The following is a 24,148-nucleotide window of genomic DNA, read 5'->3' as shown; positions in this document are numbered from 1 at the left end:
GTTAGATTGTACAAATGCTTTTTGGGATGATATATCTTCACATCTGATGTTTCTTTTTTTACTTTGCAACAAATGGAACAAAAAATGATATTTTCTTTTCTGCTGAATAAAATATACATAAACTGTCTTAATTAGCAATGTTATAAATTTTTCCCTTGTTATCAACATCACATAAAATAGTCTGTCGTGCATCTGAGTGATACTGAATGCAATGCTGAAATTAATATATTACGTGCTAAAGATCAAGAAACAAATATTTGTCAAATACTTTGTTTCTTATTTTCTGCTATATGTGACAGCCATGCCTAAAAATTGGCAATGGCAATAACTGATATACAATGGTAAGAGCATGTGTTATGTTCACATATGGATACATCTTTTGCCATAATGTAATCAAATTTCTAAAACATCAGCCTTTGTTACAGCGTACATAGTGATCACTCAACAATTATAACTACATGATTAATAGAAGTGTCAAATTTGTTCTGTAAAAAGTCAATCAAATTTGATATATACTGTACAATATTCTGTACAAATTTTCAAAAAGAATTAATGCCTCTTGAAGATCAATGTCCAGACAAACTACAACAGTTGCTTAAGTGAATGTTCATTTTAACAACATTCCATTTGTATAATCAGCTTATAAGTAGCTAAGTTTTGAAATTTGGTAGGAAGAATGTCAATACAAAATGTACTAACAAATCTGTAGTTCTTTCCTTGGTTTCCAGCACAATATATACAAAATAAATAACACTGCATTCTTGATAAAGTGGTTGTACTTGGCATTAAATAGTTTACAGAGAAGAACAAATCACATTTGTGATTAATCTGTTGAGCCTTCTTTCTGAATGACATTTGCTGATCGATTCTGAGGCATCAAACTCTTTGTTACATGATCTTAGACCAAGAAGGCAAGATTGCCTTGTTAACAAATCATTACATATATACAACAGTTTTATCTGCTTAACAGTTTCCATTGATCCTTAAAACAATTGAAAGCAGATATCACTTGCAACTTTTTAAATTTGCACACGAAATTTTCCTTGATAAGTTAAAATGAATGATTTATTTTTGCTCTTCTATTTTCTGGGCAAAACAGTTGTGATCTCTTCACAGTTAAAAAACAGATCATCCTGATATGTCAAAACTTGATTTCTGACAGGATTTCTGTATTCAATAGTTTCTTTCAACAATGTCCAAAGAAAATAAAACACTTATAAAACTGGTAAGAAGTCTTTCATTAAGACCTTCTGTTAAACAGTGTGGCCATAAAACAAGAGGCTCACATTTGTGATTAATTGCAAAATAGATGTATAAAAACCCGGGTACCAAGTTGTTCCCTGAACTGCTTGCTAACTTTTATGTTATCTGATGTCACACAAGTGCTTCAACAGCATGATAAAGTTGTGTTAAAACTTGTATATGCACGGGAAGGCAAGATCGACGATCGTGTGTTGTCGGATCAAGAGAAAGCCAAGACAATGCATTATAGCCTTCTAGAACATACCTATAGAAAAATTAAATAAATTATAAATTTAAAATATTCAAAGAATTTCTATAATATTAATTACATTAGCTTTAATATTAAATATAACATTTTTAAAATGTAAATGGAAACTAACCAGCTGTTAAAATCATTTAGAAAATATAAAATTTAATTATTTATTAAAGAGGTAATATAGACATTTTTAAGTCAATAACTGATCAGTTTATATAACAAATATAGGAAAAATATGTCAACAATTCATGACCCAACTATTATTTGTCTTCTAATCATTAACAGATTTAAGATATTTACATATGTTACTTCTAAATAAACTATTTAAAACAATGGAGTCAGAATGATGGATAATTGTCGAAACTTGAGAAATAACCCTACTGAAGAGGCCAGGTTATCTGGCGAAATGCATTTAGGGAATATGTTAAGGTAATAAAAGTGTTTCTCTCTGCAAAGCAGGTTTGTTTTACCTTTTTAATTTTAATTTTCTCATTGCTTACATAATGTTTTTTAGAATTGAAAATTTATTTATCCTCCGTAAGTCAGAAAGGAATGAAAATTTGAATTTTCGTGTATTTGTCTACAATACAATTATGTAAGATTGTTAAATATGTTAATTAAGAATCAGAAACCATTTTAATTATTCCAAGTAAGAATTCTTCCCAATATTTCTGAATAATCAAAACTGTTTCTTGTGTTATTTTCACGTGTCTTGACTACCAAAATTATTTAAGCCAAAAAATGTAATAACTTTTTATTTTTTTAAAATTTAAAAAATGTGCACTTTGTATTCTTAAATTACTTTTGAAGTTTGCAAACAGACTAACAAACTGTATAATTAATTAACCTAAATAATTTTATTACTGTTATAATATGAATAAAATTGGCAACATTTCTAAGTACAGTATCAAATTATTGTAATTCTATGTAAGTCAACAGGCTTTGAAACAGAAAATGACTTCAAAATATGCAAGAATAGTAACTCCCAGTAAGGAAAAAGTGACTAAACAGCGACTGAAATAAAATTGGTTGGCCATGATGATATATGTTATTTGTAAGGAGTCGAGTCCGAATGTTATTTTATGTTTATGGGTTTTTTTTCATTTGACGTTATAATTTAGTTCAAAAACATTTTCTTTTGTTTAAAGGACAATGACTTATTTTCATTATTAACTAATAGTAATTACAGGGTTCCTACTCAAATTTTTGTTTTGAATTTTCTGACTTTCCCTGACCAACTTTGTCCAAATTCCCCGACCCTCACATTTCTTATGGTGTGGAATATCGACACAATAAAACAGCATTTTATTTACTGCGAACATCGAGTATATCTATCCTCTTTTTGCCTAGTTGTATGTTTCAAAGACTGCCACATTAAAAAAATACAGTATGCATACATCCTGTAGAAAAGTGTATGATAGAATCCACAACTTCAATGTAATGAAAAAATAAGCAATTTACAAATGGAACATGAGCTTTTTATTTTATCATCATTTATCAATATTATTTGTATGTAAATCTAGTAAATACAAGATAGCATAAAATCAACAAACAGTATTCTTTGATATACAAATAGTACTGTACTATGCTTAAAATGAACTCTTGACTTAGAAACACATAATTTTAAAATCTTTCAAGAAAAAAAGAAACTTTTTTAAACAGCAACATAATTTTAACAAAAAGTTAAATTTAAAAATTTTCAAATAAAGCATTTTTTCCTTCATAAAAAATCAATCATGTAAAAAAAAAAAAAGAAATAGTTTTCTTTTGTCAACCACGTTATTTCAAAATGGCGTAAAAATACATTGTATATAAAGAGGGATAGGTGTAAGTTTTTACTATAGCTTCTCTAACAAATCCACTAAATCTAGCAAAAAATTAGCTGAATTGGCAACTCATTAACTCCTTGGGCCTTTTTCTGCAATCCCTAATGGGGGAAAAATCCTCTAAGAAGTTTATTTTTTATATTAATTATTTCCACTTAAATACGAATCTAATATTAAAAAAATTTGCCGGGAAATAATTCCCGCGAAATAAACACCCTCCCAAAAAGTGGTTTTACAGAAAAACTATATAAAAAGTGAAAAGTAATCGTTAAAAAATACTTTTATTTGATAAATATAGCTGCAGGAAGTGTTGTTCTTTCATTTAACACAATATTTCCGATTTTTATGCTATTAAAATACGAGGGGACCGAAAAAAGGCGAGAAAAAAATTTTACTGAATAAAAAATGAAAAAAAATTGATGTCATAGAAAACATCCAATAGAGTTTTAAAAAATTTTACAGAAGTCAATTATGTTCCAATTTGATTGAAATTTTCATATACCGCACAAAAACAGGTTTGAGTGTACAGAAATAAACATCAAACGAAATTACAATTATATGTTAATAAAATATAGAATGTAACTACAAATCTTTTTCTTTTGCAACATAACTATAAAAATTGTTTTGTTGTTGTTTCGCACAAAAGATAATCAAATTTATTTGAAATTTTTAAAAATTTACCAGCTTTTTAAATTTATAATTAATTATAAGCAAGTTAACATTGGTTAAACTATCGGATTACCTAGTTGATTTTCAAAACGATAACTACAGTATATCTGTTACAAGTATGATGCCTAAATTTGCCAAAATCAGTGGATATTTGTTACCCAACATCATTTCTGTTAAACTATGTATCGAAGTTGCGGAAATTAACGGGAGAGGGGGAAAAATACGCTTGCAGTACAGTTCTTTTCAAGGAAAGTCATAACAACAAATGTAAAAAACTACTAGTCGGTGCCAGCATTTTATTGTAAATGTCGGGTAGCTATTTATAATTTTTTATGTTGTGTAGTAGTGTTTTAAACGTGAAAAACAATTAAATTATGGATTTTTACTGATCTATTTAGCTATTTTGAAGTGAACAATCTAATAAATTACGATTTCAAGTTTTAAAAGTTTGTAAACTAATTTTTAATTAGTTATTTTTTATTCTAATTAACAAATTCATATTTTTATAATCGCTGAATTATTAAAATTAAAAATTAAACACTATTACATAATAGTAGTTTATCCTGTTATTAATCCACAACTGTAAAATTATATGGCTTCAGAACGGTGAAAAGAGCCATTTCAGATTCAAAACGGATTCTGGTATATTTTCTTATTAAAGATTGCAGCATTACTTCTTGCCGCCTGCAGATGGCTACGCTTGGTCAGCCATATTCAGCAAACGAAATCAACAAGGCAATTAAGGAGACAAATTCCCTGACTTTTTGACAGTTTTCGACAAATTCCCTGACTTTCCATGACTTTTTCCGAAACTAATGAAAATCCCTGACTTTCCAGGTGTGTAGGAACACTGTAATTATGAATAAAGCAATCATAATTTGTAATTATGACCAGAAAATACCATAAATCGAGCTTCCGGCCATTGGTGCTTTTTGCTGCAGCGACATAATTTAGAACTAATGCTTGCACAGGGTCTAGATGTTTGTGTGCATTTCTCATATGTTTGCACAAGAAATTTGTTTCTCGCTTCTGCATAAACGGTGTTGCAATTGTGAATTCTGGTTCAAAACATTTGTTTTCGCGTGTTTTTCCCCTCTTCTCATGTTTGCACAAATGCATCTCTACAGCAAAGACTCAAACAGACTCCAGTCTCTGGCAAAATCAAAACTGGAACTTGAGAATTTCTGAATTCTGGTTTTGAGTGCATCAAATCCCAGTTGGTTGATTTTGTTAAAAAACAACTTTTATATAATTAATTAATAATTACAAAACTGCAAATAGTTTAATTTTGAGAGTAGAGAAGAGTTTTATATAAAATTATAAATGCTAATAATGAGTAAAATCTTCACCGACTCCACTCAAGTTATGACACCCGACCCCTTTCTATCTTCCCACTCCTCTATCTATAACCATCAAAATTTAATAGCATCAATATCCTTTATACACAAGCTACCCGCTAAATTTTGTTTCTTAATCATTACCCCCTCCTGAGATATTAAACGAAATAGATGCCAACACGAAAAACTCTGAGGATCAAATTTGACATGATTCCAATATTTTCCTGTGTTATATACATAACATGTTGGGAAAGTGTTTTTATTATTCATCAATAAATTCTGTAATCTGTTACAAAGCTATAAATTTATTAAACTGTCCTTAATAAACTTTCCAAATTTTATAAAATATTAACAAACTTGAAACAAAATTTCATTGGTATTTTTGTTACACTATCAAAATTATTAAAACAAAAATTGAAAAATGATAAATAGTGTCATTTTAAATTATGTTTATCATTTTTTTGCACTTGGTAGACTTTGCACCCTCAAACTGAAGGTGTGAAGGTTAATTGTGAGGGGCTCAAAAGGAAATATACTGTATTTCGAAAAAAATTTTGTCAACGTTAGACTGTGTGCTCTCAAATTTATGATACTGCATAACTAACATTTTTAAGACCTGAAAAGTCGTGTAATAACATTAAGTTTTCAATGTGCAACAAGAGAAAGACGTCATGGGCAATTTAAGTATTCAAATATTAATGAATGAAGTGACGTGTGACAGCTTGGCATCACAAAAATGCCGTTGCCAATAATGGCAGAAAAAGCGAGAAATAGTGATACACTCAAACCTGTTTTTGTGCGATTTTTTTATACGTGCAATGTGTTTTGTGCAATTATTTTTGTACAGTATACCAATTTGATTGAAATTCATATACCGCACACAAAAAATCACACAAATAAAAAAAATCGCACAAAAACAGGTTTGAGTGTACATTGCTGAAATAGTTAGAATAAGCAACTAATTTAAAAATAGTGATCTAGTCCGAGAGCTAAAGTCAATCAATAATCATTTCTTTAATCTTTAGTTTTGAAATTTAAATAAAAACATTTTGAAGAAAAAAAATACACTAGATTTTACTTAAATAAAAATATATACAGGTTAGCATAAATATTAGAATTAAATACAGTCCCATTTATCTATACTAAATGAGACCAGATCCAATTAATCAAAATTGAAGTCTAAAATTCCATACTGAAAGTACTTTTTAATGATTGAAAATAAACTTACATGCTTTACTGACTTGAAAACAATAGGAATGTTAAAACTACATACGTAGGTACATAAAAAAATTACTCATATACCATACTGTTTGTATTAGGTACATACAAACAGTATAGTATGTATTTTTATCCTTGCAAAACATGAAATTTCTACATAGGTATTGTACATATTAATTAAAGTTGTAAATGTTTCAATAAGTTCATAAACATTGGACAAAAATAATAATTTTTTTCCATAAAATATGTAAAAATTTAAAAAGAAATAACTATTTAAACCAATATGGATATTCATAAAATCCAAATGAACAGGATCTAAATAAATGGGTTGAATGTATAATAAATTTGTTAATTTAACATTACATTATTCTTTCCCAAACTGTTTAAAATAATTATATAAATTTTAAAAAAGTCAGTTTCTAAAAGTAACAGAAACCAAAAGTAAGTTTGCATATCTATGCTAAAGATTTAATGTCAAATTTAATAGAAATCATTAGAGAACCAGAATATTCTCTGTAAAGGAAGAGTTGCTATATGAGACAAAAAAGCAACACTATAAAAATAATTTTTTTAAAGAAATGTTGATTTTTAACTCTAAAACCTTTAGTAAATAGTTACTCTATATTATGAATTACTATAATTTTATGCAAGTAATCCAAGATGGCATAAACCCAGAAAAATTGATAGAATGAAAATGAAACTTTTGCAAACTCATACCACTATTTCCACACATCTCTGATGTGAAAACATATCAGTATGCAATTTAAATGATACTGTCTCAAATACCATAAATCCCCACTAACTCAAACTAATAGGAGGTGAAAGTTGTCAGAGTTAGTATGTTTTTTTTTTTTCTAATGGTGCAAACGCAAACATAAGGCAATGGATTTACAGTTCAGTAATTTTTTATAACCAGCTCTATACAGAAGTTTTATTGAACTTTTAATAAGCTATATAGGTTATACTGCTGAATTTATTATAAGAAATAAGGTCAAAAAGTTTTGTGACAGTACAGTAAACAGTCTTATTAAGTTACCATTTACAGTAATATAATGCATGGTAACACAAGGACTTCCACTTATTGAAAATTTTAGTTAATTTATAATTCTATCATAATTATAATTTTTTTTTGGTCAAGAAAATGTTAAATTGTTGTACATTTTTTGAAAAAATTTGTCTGAGTTATGAAAAACCCAAATTGCCAAGAGTTTAATGTGTGTCCATTACTTCTGCTTCATTTCCATTAACACTTTAACTGCCATACGACACGCCGGCGGTCGTACTAATTAGGGCCGTACAGAGCCATCCGACGCGCCGGCGGTCGTACTAGTCAAGGCTGTACAGAGCCATCCGACCGCCCGTCGTCGCTATAACCAATGTAGTTTCACTCAAGGTTAAATTATCCTGGCTTCGTAAGACGTTGTTTTACATCCTAGTGGTGGCCTCTCGCGGATGTCTATGAAGTTTGTTTCCGACTGCCGGCCGTCGTATGGCCTCAGAAGTGGTCCGACGGCCGGCCGTCGTAGTTTTTTTAATAAAAAGCTATTTTATATCTAATAGTGAATAGTTAAAAGGAAAAAATATCGAAAACTAGTTTAATTATTCTCTTTTGTTACATATAAAGTAATTAATATTAAATATTTCATGGTCTTATAGTCTCCGGTTTCAGGCCATACGATGGCCAGTCATCTGTTGTAACCTGATATATTTTTTTTATCTTCACTCTACCGACTGTTATATAATGACCCTTTTATTTATATCATAATAAAATATTAAATATCAAATTTTCTCATTGTGGCCTGAAAAAATGGAAAATATCATATTACAGTTAGCCTGATAAAACGCAAAATATCATATTACAGGTGGCAGTTAACGTGTTAAAGTTCATTGTAAATGTAGTTATAAAGTAAAATGGAATATTTAAGACAATCTTGTAAACTGAATAAAGTGTCAAAAAATAAAATAACTGTCAAATGCCCAGATTTTTTATTGTTATGATTCATTTCTAGTTCAATTAATTTATCAACTAATATTAAAAAAATATATAAAAAAAATTAAATAGAAAAATTTTTAATGCAAATAATATCCAATGAAAGGGTTCAAGAGTCAATCACTTAAGTCTTACTCACAGTGAAGAATTAACAAACAATAAAATTGGCAGTTGGCTTCTAAATAGTCCTCTGAAAGTCATTACATAGAAAGGAAAAAGTTACTAGAAACTTATCACTTTTCAAGATACAAGTTTAGAAAATAAACAGGAAAGAACTAAAGATGAGACATACATATGTGTTGGTCATTATGAGAAAAATTGCAATGACAGATGAGTATGTCTGTCCTGTCACTATTTAACTCTAGATCTTTTGAACGAAACTGCATTATTGGTGTCCATAGACAGGCAACAACACAACTGAATCAAAATGTCAACATCAGCTATAAAGTATATTAAACCACTGAGGGTTCAATATACTTTATAGCTGATTCAGGATCATGGAATGAATGATGTGTGAGAGAGAGAGAGCAACAGATCATATGAGCAGCCATTATGTCTCCCCACAGTTCATCAAGAACTATTTAATGGTTGATTCAGAGGTTTTGAATGGACCATTCATTGATTATTGGCCTCTGCAGGATGACATGCATACCAGCTACTATGTTTGATTACAAGTGACAAATGTGGTATTCACCAATAAATTCTGCTTCTACTTGGGGATTGATGTCTGTTGGTAATATGTCTGATAGAAGTGGTAAAGCCTTCAGTGTACCTTCTTGCAGAAGGTGCCATACAGACCAATGTCTGAAGTAATGATATGGGATGCCATTAATATGACAGATGATGCCACTTGTATTTGTCAAAGGTGTACTGATGATCACCAGAATCCTACCAAATGAGTTAAGCTGAGCTACAGTTCTAAATATTGAACGTCAGCTCAGATCTCAACTAGAGTCCAGAATTACAATTGGTTTACAGCTTATTTGAGGTAAATTTCCTCACCTAATGTTTATGTGATCTATGGCACAAGATAACATTTTATTTCAACTGCTGCTTTTATTCCTGCTATTGCTATAATGCAGTGTCATCATGGTATAACTTTTTCATACCATCCCATGTCATAATGAACATGTTCAGTATTTACATAAAAATAAAAAAAAATTAAAAACTGCTTCAGTCCTCATGTAACAAAACCTCAGTCCAATCAAATAAATGAGACTATCTTCCCCATCTATAGGTAGCTTTGATTTTTTTAACATTAAAAGCTTTTTTATTCATTAAAGTACATCAAATTTATTGCATAATTTTTAATGTAAATATGTATTATTTTCTTGTGTGTCTGATTTTTCCTGTTATTCTGTATATTTCGAGATTTTTATAATTTGAAATAGTCTCAGTCCTGTTCACATCAAATTACATTACCCAACATCATTTTTACCAAGGAAATAAAAGCAGTTTTGATTAATTCTAATGCCTACATTTTGAAAATTGGTAAAAAATGTCACATTACATCACAGTTTTTGATATTGAACTCTGTACATTTGTACACCAGATATCCAATTTACCAATGTAACACCACCGATATTAGGAATTAATACCACAGGATATACTGTACTTTCAGTAAAATAGAACAAGCAGGAATTGAAACATGAAACTCCTAACCCATGTCCCTAAACTGAATGTATTGTTTAAAGCACTTAAACTACAACTGAACATCCTTGCTAGATTTTGGAATAGTTTGTCAAGATTCCTCTGACATGATATTCAAATAATATTAATCTTCATTTAATCTCCAGAACTTAATAAGACTCTATAGTAGCTGTATTTGGACAGACTACAGTAATTTTTGCTATTTGAAATATCAGGTATAGTCTGATCTAATTATGATCTATTGGGCACATGTGAGACCTGATGAAACATTTTATATGTGCACTAAGACATCTGATTTAGAACATTGCTGCCTTTGAGTGAAGGCGTGGAGAAGACTTGGCAAGACATTTAACCAAGACATCATACACAGTGCGGCAATTAAATTCCGGGACTGAAGCTATATCTCAGCAACCAGTAGCGACATCTGTTTAAATTTTATGTCATATGAAGTTTGGACATATATGAACATAACCTAAAACTTTTATTTAAATCGGTTGACATTTATCATTGTTTTTGATATTTTGTTTATCAGTTTATTTTGTTACATGTCGGAAAACAATAATGGAACAACGTGCTGTTATTAAATTTCACGCTAAACTTGGCACAAGTGCCACAGAAACGTTCAAAATGATGCAAAAAGTGTATGGAAGTGAGTGTTTATCACGGTCAAAGACTTTTGAGTGGCACAAGCGATTTTTGGAAGGCAGACAATCACTGGAGGACGACAAACGTGTGGGAAGGCCAATAACAATTCGAACAGCAGATTCGATTCAAAAAGTGCAAGAATTTGTATCCAACGATCGCAATGCGACACTGAGAATGATGGAACAGGCATTAAACATTAACAAAGAGACAATACGACAAATTCTTAAAGAAGATTTGGGCAAAACAAAAGTCTGTGCTAAATTTGTTCCGCACACACTAACCCAAGAGCAAAAATTGATGAGACTAGAACATTCCAGAGAGATTGTACGAACAGCAAATAACAGCTCAACCTTCCTCAAATCAATTGTTACTGGTGACGAGACCTGGTGTTTTCAATATGACCCACAAACAAAACGTCAAAGTGCCGAATGGAAGTCAAAATCATCACCTCAAGCCAAGAAAACACGAAAAGTTCCATCAAAAACCAAGACGATGTTCATTGTTTTCTTCGATAGCAAAGGCATCATCCACCGTGAGTTCGTCCCACAGGGTCAAACAGTTACTGTTGCTTTCTACTTGGGAGTTTTACAACGATTAATGAGAAGAATTCGTCGAATTCGTCCAGAATATCGCAATTCTGATGACTGGTGTTTGTTACACGATAGTGCACCGAGTCACACATCATTGATTGTTCGTCAATTTTTGGCACGAAATCAAGTCTGTGTGTTGAATCATTCGCCGTATTCCCCCGATTTAGCACCATGTGACTTCTCTTTATTTCCAAAAATGAAAATGAAGTTGAAAGGACGCATTTTTAATGATATTGAAACCATCCAAAGAGAGTCTACGCGCATATTAGAGGCAATACCGAAAATTGAGCTTGAGCAGGCATTTGAATCACTATTGAATCGCTGTAAAAAGTGTATTGAAGCAGGAGGAGAGTATTTTGAATAATTTAATAAAAGGATTTGAATAAAATTGTTTTGTTTCATTTTTATAGATCCAGTCCCGGAATATAATTGCCGCACTGTGTACAGCATCTATATGATAGGATGCTCCAATGTATTGCTGTTGGCAATAAGAAAGTGATTAGTTTGGATATTGATCCAAACTACACCAGATCACATTTGAAGTCTGTCCAAACCTAAAGGGTTGATTTTTTGATCAATTATCACTGATTATATTCTTCCACTGTACCAAAAGCCAAATAAAAATCAACAGGTATAGTGACTGTTGGAATTGCCATAATTGTGTCTATATAAAATTTATGTGAAACAAAAATCAGCTATTATTATTTAGATCATGTTACTTTATAGTATTTAAACTTTTTTAATATAATATATTTAAGATTTTACAATCCATTACTATCCTTTGTTCTATCTTATAAGACTATACAGTAGAGCGTCGTTTATCCAAAAGCCAATAAACCGAAATGTTGGTTAACCGAAAGCTTTCCAGTCGGATTGTGTCGTGCTGAATCGAACGTTTTTGATACTGGATTAACTTCTAAAGTATAATTTTTTTTTGTTTTTATATTTTTCAATATATTTATTTTGTTTGTACAAAATAAATAAATAATTTTTAATGATACAATAGCCATGATTATTATTATAAAAATTTTCATTGGGCTTAAAATTGATGAAAATTCGACGCGAAGCGACACGCAATGGAGAAAAATTTCAACATGGGATAGGTTAATATATTTTTTCATATATAATCAGTTATCTGAACAACCCCAGTCCCCAATTGATTCGGATAAACGACGCTCTACTGTATTAATATTTGTTTCCTATTCCTTCATTTTTATACAGTTCATTTTCACTAATCCAAACTGATTACATCTAATCTTACTAATTCAAAATTTGTTCAATATTTTTATGTACTTACTAATTCAAAATTTTCAGTAATCTGAAAATTTTGATTTAGTAAGTACATAAAAAAAAAAGGAAGTCAAGAAGAACTATCCACATATACATATTAATTTTACAAATTGCTTGTGTTTTAAAAAAACTATATGCTATTTCTTTTTTGTTTTGGCTGGAATATTTAACTGCAAAATGGATACAATTAAGTATTTAAACTAGCAAGAGTTACACAGTATTCTCTGACACATATTTCAATAATCACATTACTAATACTTTTTATTTGAGCTGAAATAATGGTTTTGCTTGATTTAATAATGTATGAATATCTTAACCATTTTAATTTAGCTGTAAAATATTTTTGTATTTATTTATATACAATTTATCCTTAATGTTTATCCTTTTTGCAAAAATTTGCTTTTACAAGAAAGTATACCTTGGAACATTTTTTTTCTTGGATGAAATGTCACATAAAGTAGTAAAGAGGGAAAGTATAATGTAATTTTTCCACTTTTCCATTTTTTTTAAAACTCCTCATTATTCACTCCTTTTTATTTTCTCCAGAGGATGCTAACTTTCCAGTTATTATAAATACATAAGCATATAAATTAATGAAAAAAGGTCATAATTTATGTTATTCATGATGAAGTAACTAATAGTATGTTATAGCATCAGTTTTGTTAACATTTTGTAATGAATTATGATAATTATTATCTTACACTAAAGAACAATGATACAGAATTTTCTTTATATATCTATATTACTTTATACTTGTGAAAAAATATGAATCCAAAGAACAGATTATACTTTTAACTACTAAAAGTAATGGTTGTACTGGTTCTGATTTATAAGAATTCATTTTACTAGAAATTTTCAGGAACTTATTTTGCTCATAACTTGAGGAAGGTTGAATTATCAACTCAATTTTTTACTGATATTCCTTTTAATTCATTATAATGACATTTCTTTTCCATTTTACAAGAATTTTCTGTTAGTCTCCCTGGGCATTTTTATTCAAGTACAAATTGTTGTAAAAATAAGTAAAAATGTTTTTCATAACACTATTACATTACTGAAATAGTTTTATGACACATTTTAACAAAAAGTCATATTTGTGAGGCATGTGATTGCTTGTACTGTTTAATTTACATTGTAATGGTTAGTTTTATTGTTAAGGTTTGACAGGTTTACATTATCCTGCTTTATTAAATAAAAGATAAAAATACCAAATATGCATATTCAATATTTTTTGCTCTGTTTCAGAATAACAAATGTAGTTTCAATTTACACAATTTAGTTCAGAAATCTCAAATTTGTCATATCAATTAAAAATAAAGCTCTTCAACATCTTTGGTTCTTTTTCCAACATTGATGAAATAGAACAGCTTCAATCAGTTTAAAAATTGTGTCCAAAGTATTCTATTTATTAACAAATTTGGTGTTAGATCCATCTGAAGAAGACTAAACTTCATCCTATTCGATACTGAATACTATAAAATTCTAATATTTTAACTAATTCAGTTTTAGTATATATTGTAATCAAAACTCCAACATAATAAGTAACACGATAAACAGGATTTATAAGCAGAACTTGCATAAAACATAAACATCTAAGATTTCTATGAGAAATGTTTATCAAACTGTTTCATATAAATAAATAAAAATTACTTAATCATATACCCTTTAGAAATACTGTATTTTGATACAGATTAGTTTTAATCATATATCAAGAAATCAATATCCATATGTAAAGTTTTATTTATATGTTAGAATTAAAAATTTAAACACAGTTTGCCCCAGATTTACGATTACCGTACATCTCTGCAGATAAGACGAGGTATAAATTTTCGTCGCAGTTTTATAGTTTGAGCATATATCTGTCCTATAAGATGACCCCCAAACTATCAATGGCCTATGAATTTAGTTTAGATCAGCGATCATCATCTGAATAATAATACTGCATAGCATATATGGAACTATGTTCTATTTGTTCATTTGAAAAATTAAATGCAAGAAAATAAAATTTTATTTTCTTGCATCTGCCAGCACTGTTTTGCAATTGTTGCAAACATTCTTACTGATTCAGCATTCGGGTAATGACCTTGACTATTTACAAAAACATCGTACGAGCTATTCTATTTTGTGCACATATATTCTCTACCAGTAAATAATTATGGTTTGTCTGTTTTTTAATAATGGTTTTAATTTATATAAATTTCAATCTAATTTTTTTTGTATCTGTCCTATAAGATGACCATGGATTTTGGAGGCTTGGCTATTTGATAGCTTAGGTATTTGCTTTTCTCATTTCATTGGTTGATGGATAAATACGTATTTTACAAAATTTTAATGCTATTTGAGAACATAAGTAAAACGACTAAGTAATGTTGGAATGAAGTACGAACTTTTTCATAAGAAATAATGAACAGCTAAGTCTCTATTGCAAGATTTTGATTTATGAAGGTTGTTTGGGAGTAAGGTACACCTATAAATTAGAATTACACTATGCAATAAAATGTTTTTCTTTAAATAACACCAGTATAATAATTTTTTACTTCTTAATATGTAAATAAAATCTTTATAAACTTGCAGAAAAAAGATTTTATTTACATATTAAGAAGTAAAAAAAATTATTATTCTGGTGTTATTAGGAAATCAGTTATTTAAAGAAAAATATTTTATTGCATGATGTAATTCTAATTTATAGGTATACTTTGTTCTCAAACAACCTGAGTACATCATAAAATCCTATAATGGACAGAATAAGTCTATTACTTCTTATGATAAAAATTTGTACCTTATTCCAGCATAACCCAGTCATTTTATTTATGTTTTCAAATAGCTGTAAAATTTTTATCTTCAGTATTCATTTGATATAAATTCCATATCAGCATTTCAGTAACATATATTATATATAAAAACTCATATTATTCAAAATCATCTAGTTGCTTTATCTTTTAGACAAATGGAAAAAGCTAAATAATTACATTTCATGAAGATTGAAGCAATTGTATATGTTTCTAATAGGTCAAATGAACATGTTTTTGATGTAAAATATATAGTAACAGTTTAAATTATTAGCAATTTAATTATCTACAATTATTTAAACTTGTAAATAATTCTAATGATATATACTGTCTAGACAATTTAAATACTGCAGAGAATCATTAAAAAAACTATATTTAATGATTTTTATGTAAAAAAAACATTTCTACTAAAGGTATATACTCAAAAAGATGAAATTGGAAAAAGCTACATTTTTATTATTACTACAGATTGAACAAAATTAGCTTTTAAAATTCATATAAAATATTTGATAAAAGTAAAAAATTCACTTAATTTGAATTATTATAGATATCATGTTTTTAACTTGTATCAGCCATAGTTTAGCTATCAACTGTCCAATAATTAAATCATTTATAAATAGTAAGCTTTTAAATTAAAACTTTTCCTATACTAGTAAATACATTTACATACCTGAGTACATCAGTCGTTAAATTGGAATCCAAGGGATGATAATTACGAATGTGTGGATTTGCATGAAGTAAATCATCAGAACTTTGTTGAACAGATGGAGAATGTATAAGTAATGCAGACTGCAAAGGAAAAAAAATTAATTATTTCATTCCTTGGATTAACTCTCATCTTTTTTAACCGGTGAGGTTCTATTTTTAGAATCGCTTCGTTCTATTTACAGATTAGCAAACGTTTTCACAGCCCCTCCTGGGCTCTTCTTCAGGCTTCGTCGAATAGGCCGTTAACATTCGAAAATATTCAATTTAAATTTCTTTCCGGAATATTATCACGTGCAGGCATCTGGATATTTGTACTGCGCATGCTCGATGCTCCTCTCCTTTAAACGCTGTTTTCTAGGACAACTTGCCATGCGCTCGATAGGATCATTTCGTCCTTATGATTAACGCAGGTGTTACGTAATCCAGCCTTAAATATCTCTATGGCTTCTAGCCATTTCAATTCCGGAAAGAAATTTAAATTGAATATTTTCGAATGTTAACGGCCTATTCGACGAAGCCTGAAGAAGAGCCCAGGAGGGGCTGTGAAAACGTTTGCTAATCTGTAAATAGAACGAAGCGATTCTAAAAATAGAACCTCACCGGTTAAAAAAGGTTAGAAGGGTTTCTTTTATTGTTACAAGTTCCGGTGAATAGAGAGATTATATATTAACTCTCATCAGTTGTATTTTACCAATTCAATGTAAATTTATCAAATTTCATAACTAGAGTCAACTTTATTGCATCATTCAAATAAGCAATAAAAATAAATGATTTAAAAAAATATAATTCAAATTTAATTAAGAATATGAATATTTTATATGACATTGTAACTTGGAGGAAAAACAATAGTAATGAATAGAATACAAAATGAGATTGCCAATGATTACTTAAAACTCCAGCAAAGTATTTAATTTAAGCTTACAAAAAAAAACTTTTACTTAAAAAATAAATAAATAATGAATTACTCCTTATTTTGTTATAGAGATACATTATTATTAGAGATTTATTTTATTAAACAACAATAATGCAATTTAGTAACTATGAAACTAAATTCTGGAATATTTTAGCTAACTAAAAACATTCCAGTATTTATTAGTAAAAATTTTTAAAATAACTAAGATTGATGACAAATTTCAGTATTATTTATTATTATTAGTGTCATAAACTTTTGTAAAATCTACAACTCCCCTATTTTTTTTTCAAAATATTTATTTAAAATTTTAAAATAAGAAACAAACAATATATAGTCAATTATTTATTTAGTACCAGCATTTGTTTACTGTGAAACAGACAGTAAATTGAATATGATGCTAAACCAAAATATCAAGCTCTCACAATAAGAATTATATGTAGTAATGATATCTGCACACAATATTGAGTTTGGGAGTTTGAAATTTGATGATTTATTGTTTACAATGCAAAATGGTACAGTGTCCAGATAAAATTTACAAAAATTAAAGCAATATTAAATGAGATCTGTTAACTCCTACATTAGTAAATGTGCGATTTACCTTTATAAATATTGTTTTTATTGTCATCTGCAAAATAACATTTATTAACTGTTAACGAAGGAGATACTGAAGGTTGTCTATTTAATACTTATGAGAAAGATTTGACTGTGAGTATTCATTAGCACTTTATGAGGAGAGCATTGTATTAAGATTTGATTATAATTTATATCACTTTCTAATAATATATATCAGGAGTGACCAAATTTTGTCATAATGGGAACTCTACAGTATCTATCGGAAATACACAAGTGCCACAATCTCTATTGGAATGCCTACTGAAGAGCTGCATCTTCTGTTTATAGTATTTTAACTATACATATACATATACATATATATATACATATAGTCATCATAAAGTACCACTAATCATTTTACTCCTTTGACTTTATGAATATGATCTATGCTCTCAATTGCCTATTCAAGATTAAATTGTAAGTTTTACTTACCATTTCTATGTATATTATACTATGTAATAGTCAAAAAACTTACAAAAATATTATATACAGGACATGTATACAATATGTACCAAGTTCATAAAAAGAAACTGTGTAAGTATATGGGAGCAGCAATAAAAGTCTAGAAGAGCCACTGTTTGGCTACTCATAATATATATGCAATTCTTGAACAAGAAATACTAATCATTTGATATAACTATATATATTTTTTAAATTCATTTATGACGGATGATGAAAGGAAATAAATTTACAGCTTGACTGAATTCAGTTTAAAAAAGGCTAATATAAAATATACATCATTTGTCATCAGAGGAATTATTGTTAAAAAATTACATTTAGAGTTATGCTTCTGAAAATAATTATACCATTACAAAAAAAATAAAATAAAAAAACCAATAATACAAACCTTTAAAAATACAGGACATACTTCTTCTAAATGTGGACAGGATGACCAAAACCATTTTGGTAAAGGACCTGTTTTTGCAGTTGATACATAATAGCCAAGAGCTAAAGGCTGCTGTAATAATTGTAAAGGTTCTTCTTGGGATTCAACAGTCATTCCACTCAATCCCTATAAATATATTAATAGCTTTGATTAAATTAGTTAATGAATATTTTAAAAAAAAATCATTTTAAAAACTTTAATTGTAAAATTAAAATTATTTTTTCATCTATTGTTTTAAATATGAATCCAGTTAATAAAATATTGTTTTCAAAGTTTTAAAAGAATGTAATTCACCTTATTATGCATACAAAAATTAAAATAAGATATTTAAAATTATTGGTAAAGTAATTTAAACTGGAATGCTACTATTGAATATGGAAAACTAAATGCAACCATAGTGATTACGTTGCCACTTCTCCAGATTTGAAACTGTATTAACAAGTGCCTAAGATGTCACAGAACTAATGTTTATTATATTGCTACATCATGCACTCTCATGTCAGTTTGTCAGTTGCACATTGACGTGTCTTGTTTCTAGTTGAATCATTTTGCAAAATTTTATTTCAGAAGCCCAAGTAGTTATGAGAAAAGAATAAGAAATGAAGCCATGGTTATCAGAATTAGCCATTACTATAAAAATGTAGCTAACTATAATAATTTAAGACCTATCTTCACTTTGCATAAGAAGTTGCAAAATCATCAATCTATCATATTATTATAAAAACATTGAAGTGCTGAATATATGATGATGTGCAATTACCCATTGTTCAAAAACAGCCAATGAAGTTATCAACCATCTCTCAAGTGTTTAAGCATAATCCAAACTTATTAGAGCACTGTGCTGGTAATGTGATTGGAATTCTATATCAACCATAATATTAGTTAAAGATGAACAAGTTAGTAATAAAATGTACTGTTAGAAGTACTGTATCTACTTACAACAAAGACCAAAAACAGTGCACAAAAACAAACTCTCACAAGAATATTGAAAAAACAAGTACTGTTAAATTCTGGAAAATCATTGTGCTGGATGACAAAAGCTGTGCACCTACTAACCTAAGTGATATACTTGGCAAGAAATAATATCACTATATTAATAAAATTCACACAATACAGTATAATCTCTGAATAGAAACTGTAAAATTGTTGTTAGCATCACAACAAGTGTACGTTTAGTCATGATTGGCACACTCTCCTAATCCAAATCTCTTCAAAATTTTATAGAATGATGTAGAAATAGCCAGAAAATCACACAAGATTGTTTGAAATAATAAAAGAAGAAAGGAAAGTCATAAATATTCACTAAATGTGACAATCACACCATTCAGTGAATATATATAACTTCAGTAGACTGCATGCCACAAAGACTGTGCTGCAGTGATTAAAACTTTTGGTTATCCAATAAAGCATTAAGTTCCTCAAAAAACAAGTTATAAAAATGTTAAATAAAAAAAAAAAATATTAAGCCAGGTAAGAATTACACCTCAATGCAAAATTTCCAGCAAAAAATTCAATATTCAAATGTTTTTGGCCACTATTTCATTGGCCCTCTTCGGGAATGTAGAATGGAAAAACCGTCCTATAAATAGAATGCAGTTGCGTTCTATTTATAAAAGTTTCAAATATGTTCGAATAAAGGCTGTGACGTTAAATATTAAGTCTGTTTTTGTTAAAGTACAGATGTCACTAAACTTTGGGTCAAGAGTATTAATGTTAATTCACACACAAAATTATTTATTAAAGAACTATATTAAATAATGTTACAAAATTTTTTAGATTTGTTTGTTATCCAATGTGTGAATGAAAATAAATGTTGATGTTGCATTTATTAATTTAAATGAATTCTAATGTAAAATTTCATTTTGCCAAACTATAATTTAAAGAGTTATTTTCAATATTATAAGAGTTTTTCATTATTAAATAATAGTAGTAATAAAAATAATTATAAAAGCATACTCTATTTGGTCCACCAGGAGGAAATGGTGAATGTCTTCCACCACCACCACCACTTGGGCTTCCCGGCTGTGAAATTGAATCCAGATGTGGTGAATTTCCAGGACTTTGTGTCGGACTCTCACCCCAACGTAAAATGTCATGAGTAATATCATTTATGTCATGTGTAATATCATCTTCATTTAATGCTTGCAATAAATCTTCATCTCCCAAAGTAGTTGAAAGTGGATCTAGAATTGTGGCTAGAGATGACTAAAAACGAAACGAAAAAAACCATTACATACATAATTATTTGTCAAATTATTATATATAAACGTGAAATACCTGTGTAGTTGCTGAAGTGGGGAAGACCAGTATGTGTGTACAAGTAGCATCTTCAGGAGTACTAAGATCACAAGAATTACAACTACTACTAAACCTGTCATCAGGCGTAAACTGATCGGGCATTATGCGCAATGCGGAATCAGGTTCTAAAGAGATCAAACATGCTGACAAAATGGATGGAGTATCTATAGGCCCTAAAACAGCACATTGTTGACACAAATCTCTTAACTGTCTACTATAACAGAGAAGAGACTTGCGTCCCAATAGCAATGCCCATTCTCTCAGTTCACCATGTCCTAATCTCCCTAGTCTACCTATTACCAAGCGCCATGGCTGAACAGATGTGGAAAGAACTTCTAAGACGAATTGAAGTAATTTATGTAAACCAATTTTGCAAGCAGAAGCCTTTTTTCTCCTAGTTCTATTAAAAATAAACAAGTGAATTAATAAAAATAAATAAATATGTGACTTTGCAATCTATAACAATTAATGAAAAATATTTACCGATTAGGAATTTCAATATTTATACAACATGTTTCCAGCATATCACCTTTATCATTTGTACAAGTAGCTAAAAGATACCTCTGGTCTTCAGTAAGACAATATATACAATACAGGATATGAGATTTTTCTCTGCGATCACCAAACATTTCACCTAATTCTGTCTGTTTATCCTTCAATGGAGCAAGGATAAATGGTAAACTGAACATTCGTTGTGGTCCAGAATTTCTTTCCTGAAAATTAAATTATTCAGCATTACTTAAAAATCATGTTAATATATAAATAATTTCAAATATTAACTGTAAACAGTATTTATAAATAAATCTTTACAAATGTAAATCAAAAAACAAATACAGAAAATTGTAATTATTATTGTATATGCCCTAATAAAATATAAATATATTTTTTTTAATAATTAGTAAAACTTGGCACCATACTAAAGTACATCTGTAAAAATTTGCTTATTAAAGCAACCAAATTTCTTTATTTTTAAATTTTTTCAGCTCAACCTTGAGTCGTGTTCAGTTCAAACAACTTTACATAAGATAATCTTAAAAACAGGATACAAAACAAAGATTACAAAGAGCACATTCATATTAAACTTAAAACAAACATTTTAAATTTAACTTTTGTTCTTAGAATATCTCATATAAAATAATTTGAACTGAAGATGGCTTAAATTGAACCGAAAAGGTTTTGAAAATAAAAAAAATTAAATATTTAGTTGCCTTAATAAGCAAAATTCATAGACGTATTTATGATTTTTTTAACATTTATATTTATATTCAGTATTTATATTTTTATTCATAATTCTATATAGTTTATGTATTGTCTTCAAGTCAATTAATTTTTGCACATACAACTATTGCATTTTTTGCATCATTATAAAGGTATTTAAGTTTATAGTGATATTCCATTATTGTAATTTAATGTGGAAAACTTGTATGGGTTATCTGCATTTAAAAAACAATTACAAACAGAGTGCAGATTATATGATGGAGCATTTTATATACAAATTTTAAATTACAATTATAAGCTTAAACAGCTTTCTGTCTAAAAATCACCAAGACTAAAAAATGTAAAAAAAAATCCTTTGAGCACAACAGATATATTCATCTGCCATTGTAATTTTTCCTAAAATCACCAAATGCAAATATCTTGCTTTTAGTTCTCTCCATTCAGTTTTTTACATCCAAATTTAGGTTGGAATGTCAAATTTCTGGTAATTATTATTTCCTATCAAATATACTGATGTCATTTCAAAAGAACTTTGATGGTTTACGTATGTAATATAATAATTATCATCTTAATAAGCTCATTATTTTAAACTTATTGTTATTTTTATTGCTATAAAGTAAATTTTGATAACTAAAAATAATTATATGAAGGGATTTCAATAAGTAATGTCTTTTATTTCTTTAAGCAAAAGTTTTAATGCATATGGAAAATACAGAATATACAAAATATGTGGTTAGGCTACTTCTTGACATGGGAACCACTCAGGTTCAAGCACTTGTCCCAACAGTGCCCATGCTTGAAGATGCCTGCATTGTAGAATGTTGTTTCCTGGCCATACAACCATCTGTGAACAGCCATTTTAACCCTCCTCTTTGGAATGGAACCTCTCTCTAGCCAGGAATTTCTTCAAAGGACCAAACAGGACACTGAGCAATTTTTCCGACAGAATCTTCAAGTGAATGCGGCAGTTGCTTTGAATCGTTCAATCAACAGCAGCGACTGTTTGAGGGAAGCTGCACTTACCAGACGACCCGACCTGTGCTTATTAATCACACACTGAACCATTTTTAAACATTTCACACCATCGATGGACATTTGAATAGTCCATGCAATCGTCACCATACACTATCTGCATTTTTGCATGAATTTACTAACATTTCTTGCCCACAGAAAACAAATAACACTTCACTGCCCTTTTCTTTCCATTTGTCAGAAATGTCCAACAGGTAATGCAAGTGTTCCTATCATGCAATAGTGTTGCCAGAAATTCAAACTTTATTTACTATATTCACGTTTTTGCATACAAATTAAAACATTTGTTTAAAAAAAATTAAAGGTATTACTTATTGAAACACCTTCGTATATATTCGAAATGATAGCTCTAGCTTAACTGTACAACATTTTAGTTTATTTACCCATAACAATATTATGCTATTTAACTAATGAAATCAAAATTAAAAATGACATCATTAAAATTTTGCTTTATTTGCTTCATTTTTTAAAAACTTTTCAGCATAGAAATTCATTTTATAATAATTAAAAGCAACATTCACATACAATTTAAATCATTATTAAGCAATTTTCAGGCTAAAAAACAATAATAAAATAAATTCTTACAATAATACTTTTCTACTTTATTTTACAAATTTGAAACAACAATTTCAGTATCCGATTGGATGGCCTGATAATTACAATGCATCAATAAGAAAGTATATATCATTTGTTGAACAATCAGGAAGAAAAATTTAATAAAATATCATTTCATTTTTGTTTTATATATCAAATAAAAATATAATAATACAATAAATGTCAAAATAAACTTGAAAAATCATATTAAAATATTTTTAATGCCTTAATTTTAAGCTTATTTCATACTGTGAACAAATTGCTAGTGAAAGGCAGAAAGAAGAATAAATATTGCATTGACAAGAACATTTTTTCTAATAAATTTTTCTGTATGTAAACAAAGATCACATTTTAACTCATTAAACTTTTCCATTAGCAAACAAAC

General features: G+C 28.8%; 1 protein-coding gene across 2 annotated transcripts in view; it reads right to left on the bottom strand.

Moving 5' to 3' along the window:
* Positions 1-256: 256 nt before the first annotated feature.
* The window catches only part of skd (mediator complex subunit skuld), a 166,403-nt gene continuing 142,511 nt past the window's right edge, over positions 257-24,148 (bottom strand). Inside the window, exons 23-28 of one of the 2 annotated variants that reach the window (XM_067276197.1) lie at positions 21,403-21,632; positions 20,899-21,319; positions 20,578-20,826; positions 18,583-18,747; positions 16,173-16,291; positions 257-1,507 (exon numbers count right to left, since the gene is read on the bottom strand). In XM_067276197.1, the coding sequence (XP_067132298.1) occupies positions 1,375-1,507; positions 16,173-16,291; positions 18,583-18,747; positions 20,578-20,826; positions 20,899-21,319; positions 21,403-21,632 (1,317 nt within the window). In that variant the 3' untranslated portion in view covers positions 257-1,374. Of the gene's footprint in view, positions 1,508-16,172; positions 16,292-18,582; positions 18,748-20,577; positions 20,827-20,848; positions 21,320-21,402; positions 21,633-24,148 lie in introns of those variants that run through there. The other variant, XM_067276196.1, reaches the window with a different exon arrangement.

Source organism: Centruroides vittatus, unplaced genomic scaffold (genome assembly GCF_030686945.1).
Source record: "Centruroides vittatus isolate TY-2023 unplaced genomic scaffold, ASM3068694v2 contig_680, whole genome shotgun sequence".
Taxonomy (NCBI): Eukaryota; Metazoa; Arthropoda; class Arachnida; order Scorpiones; family Buthidae; genus Centruroides; species Centruroides vittatus.
Note: the sequence above shows the minus strand (reverse complement) of the source record. Positions and strands in the feature narration are given on the sequence as shown.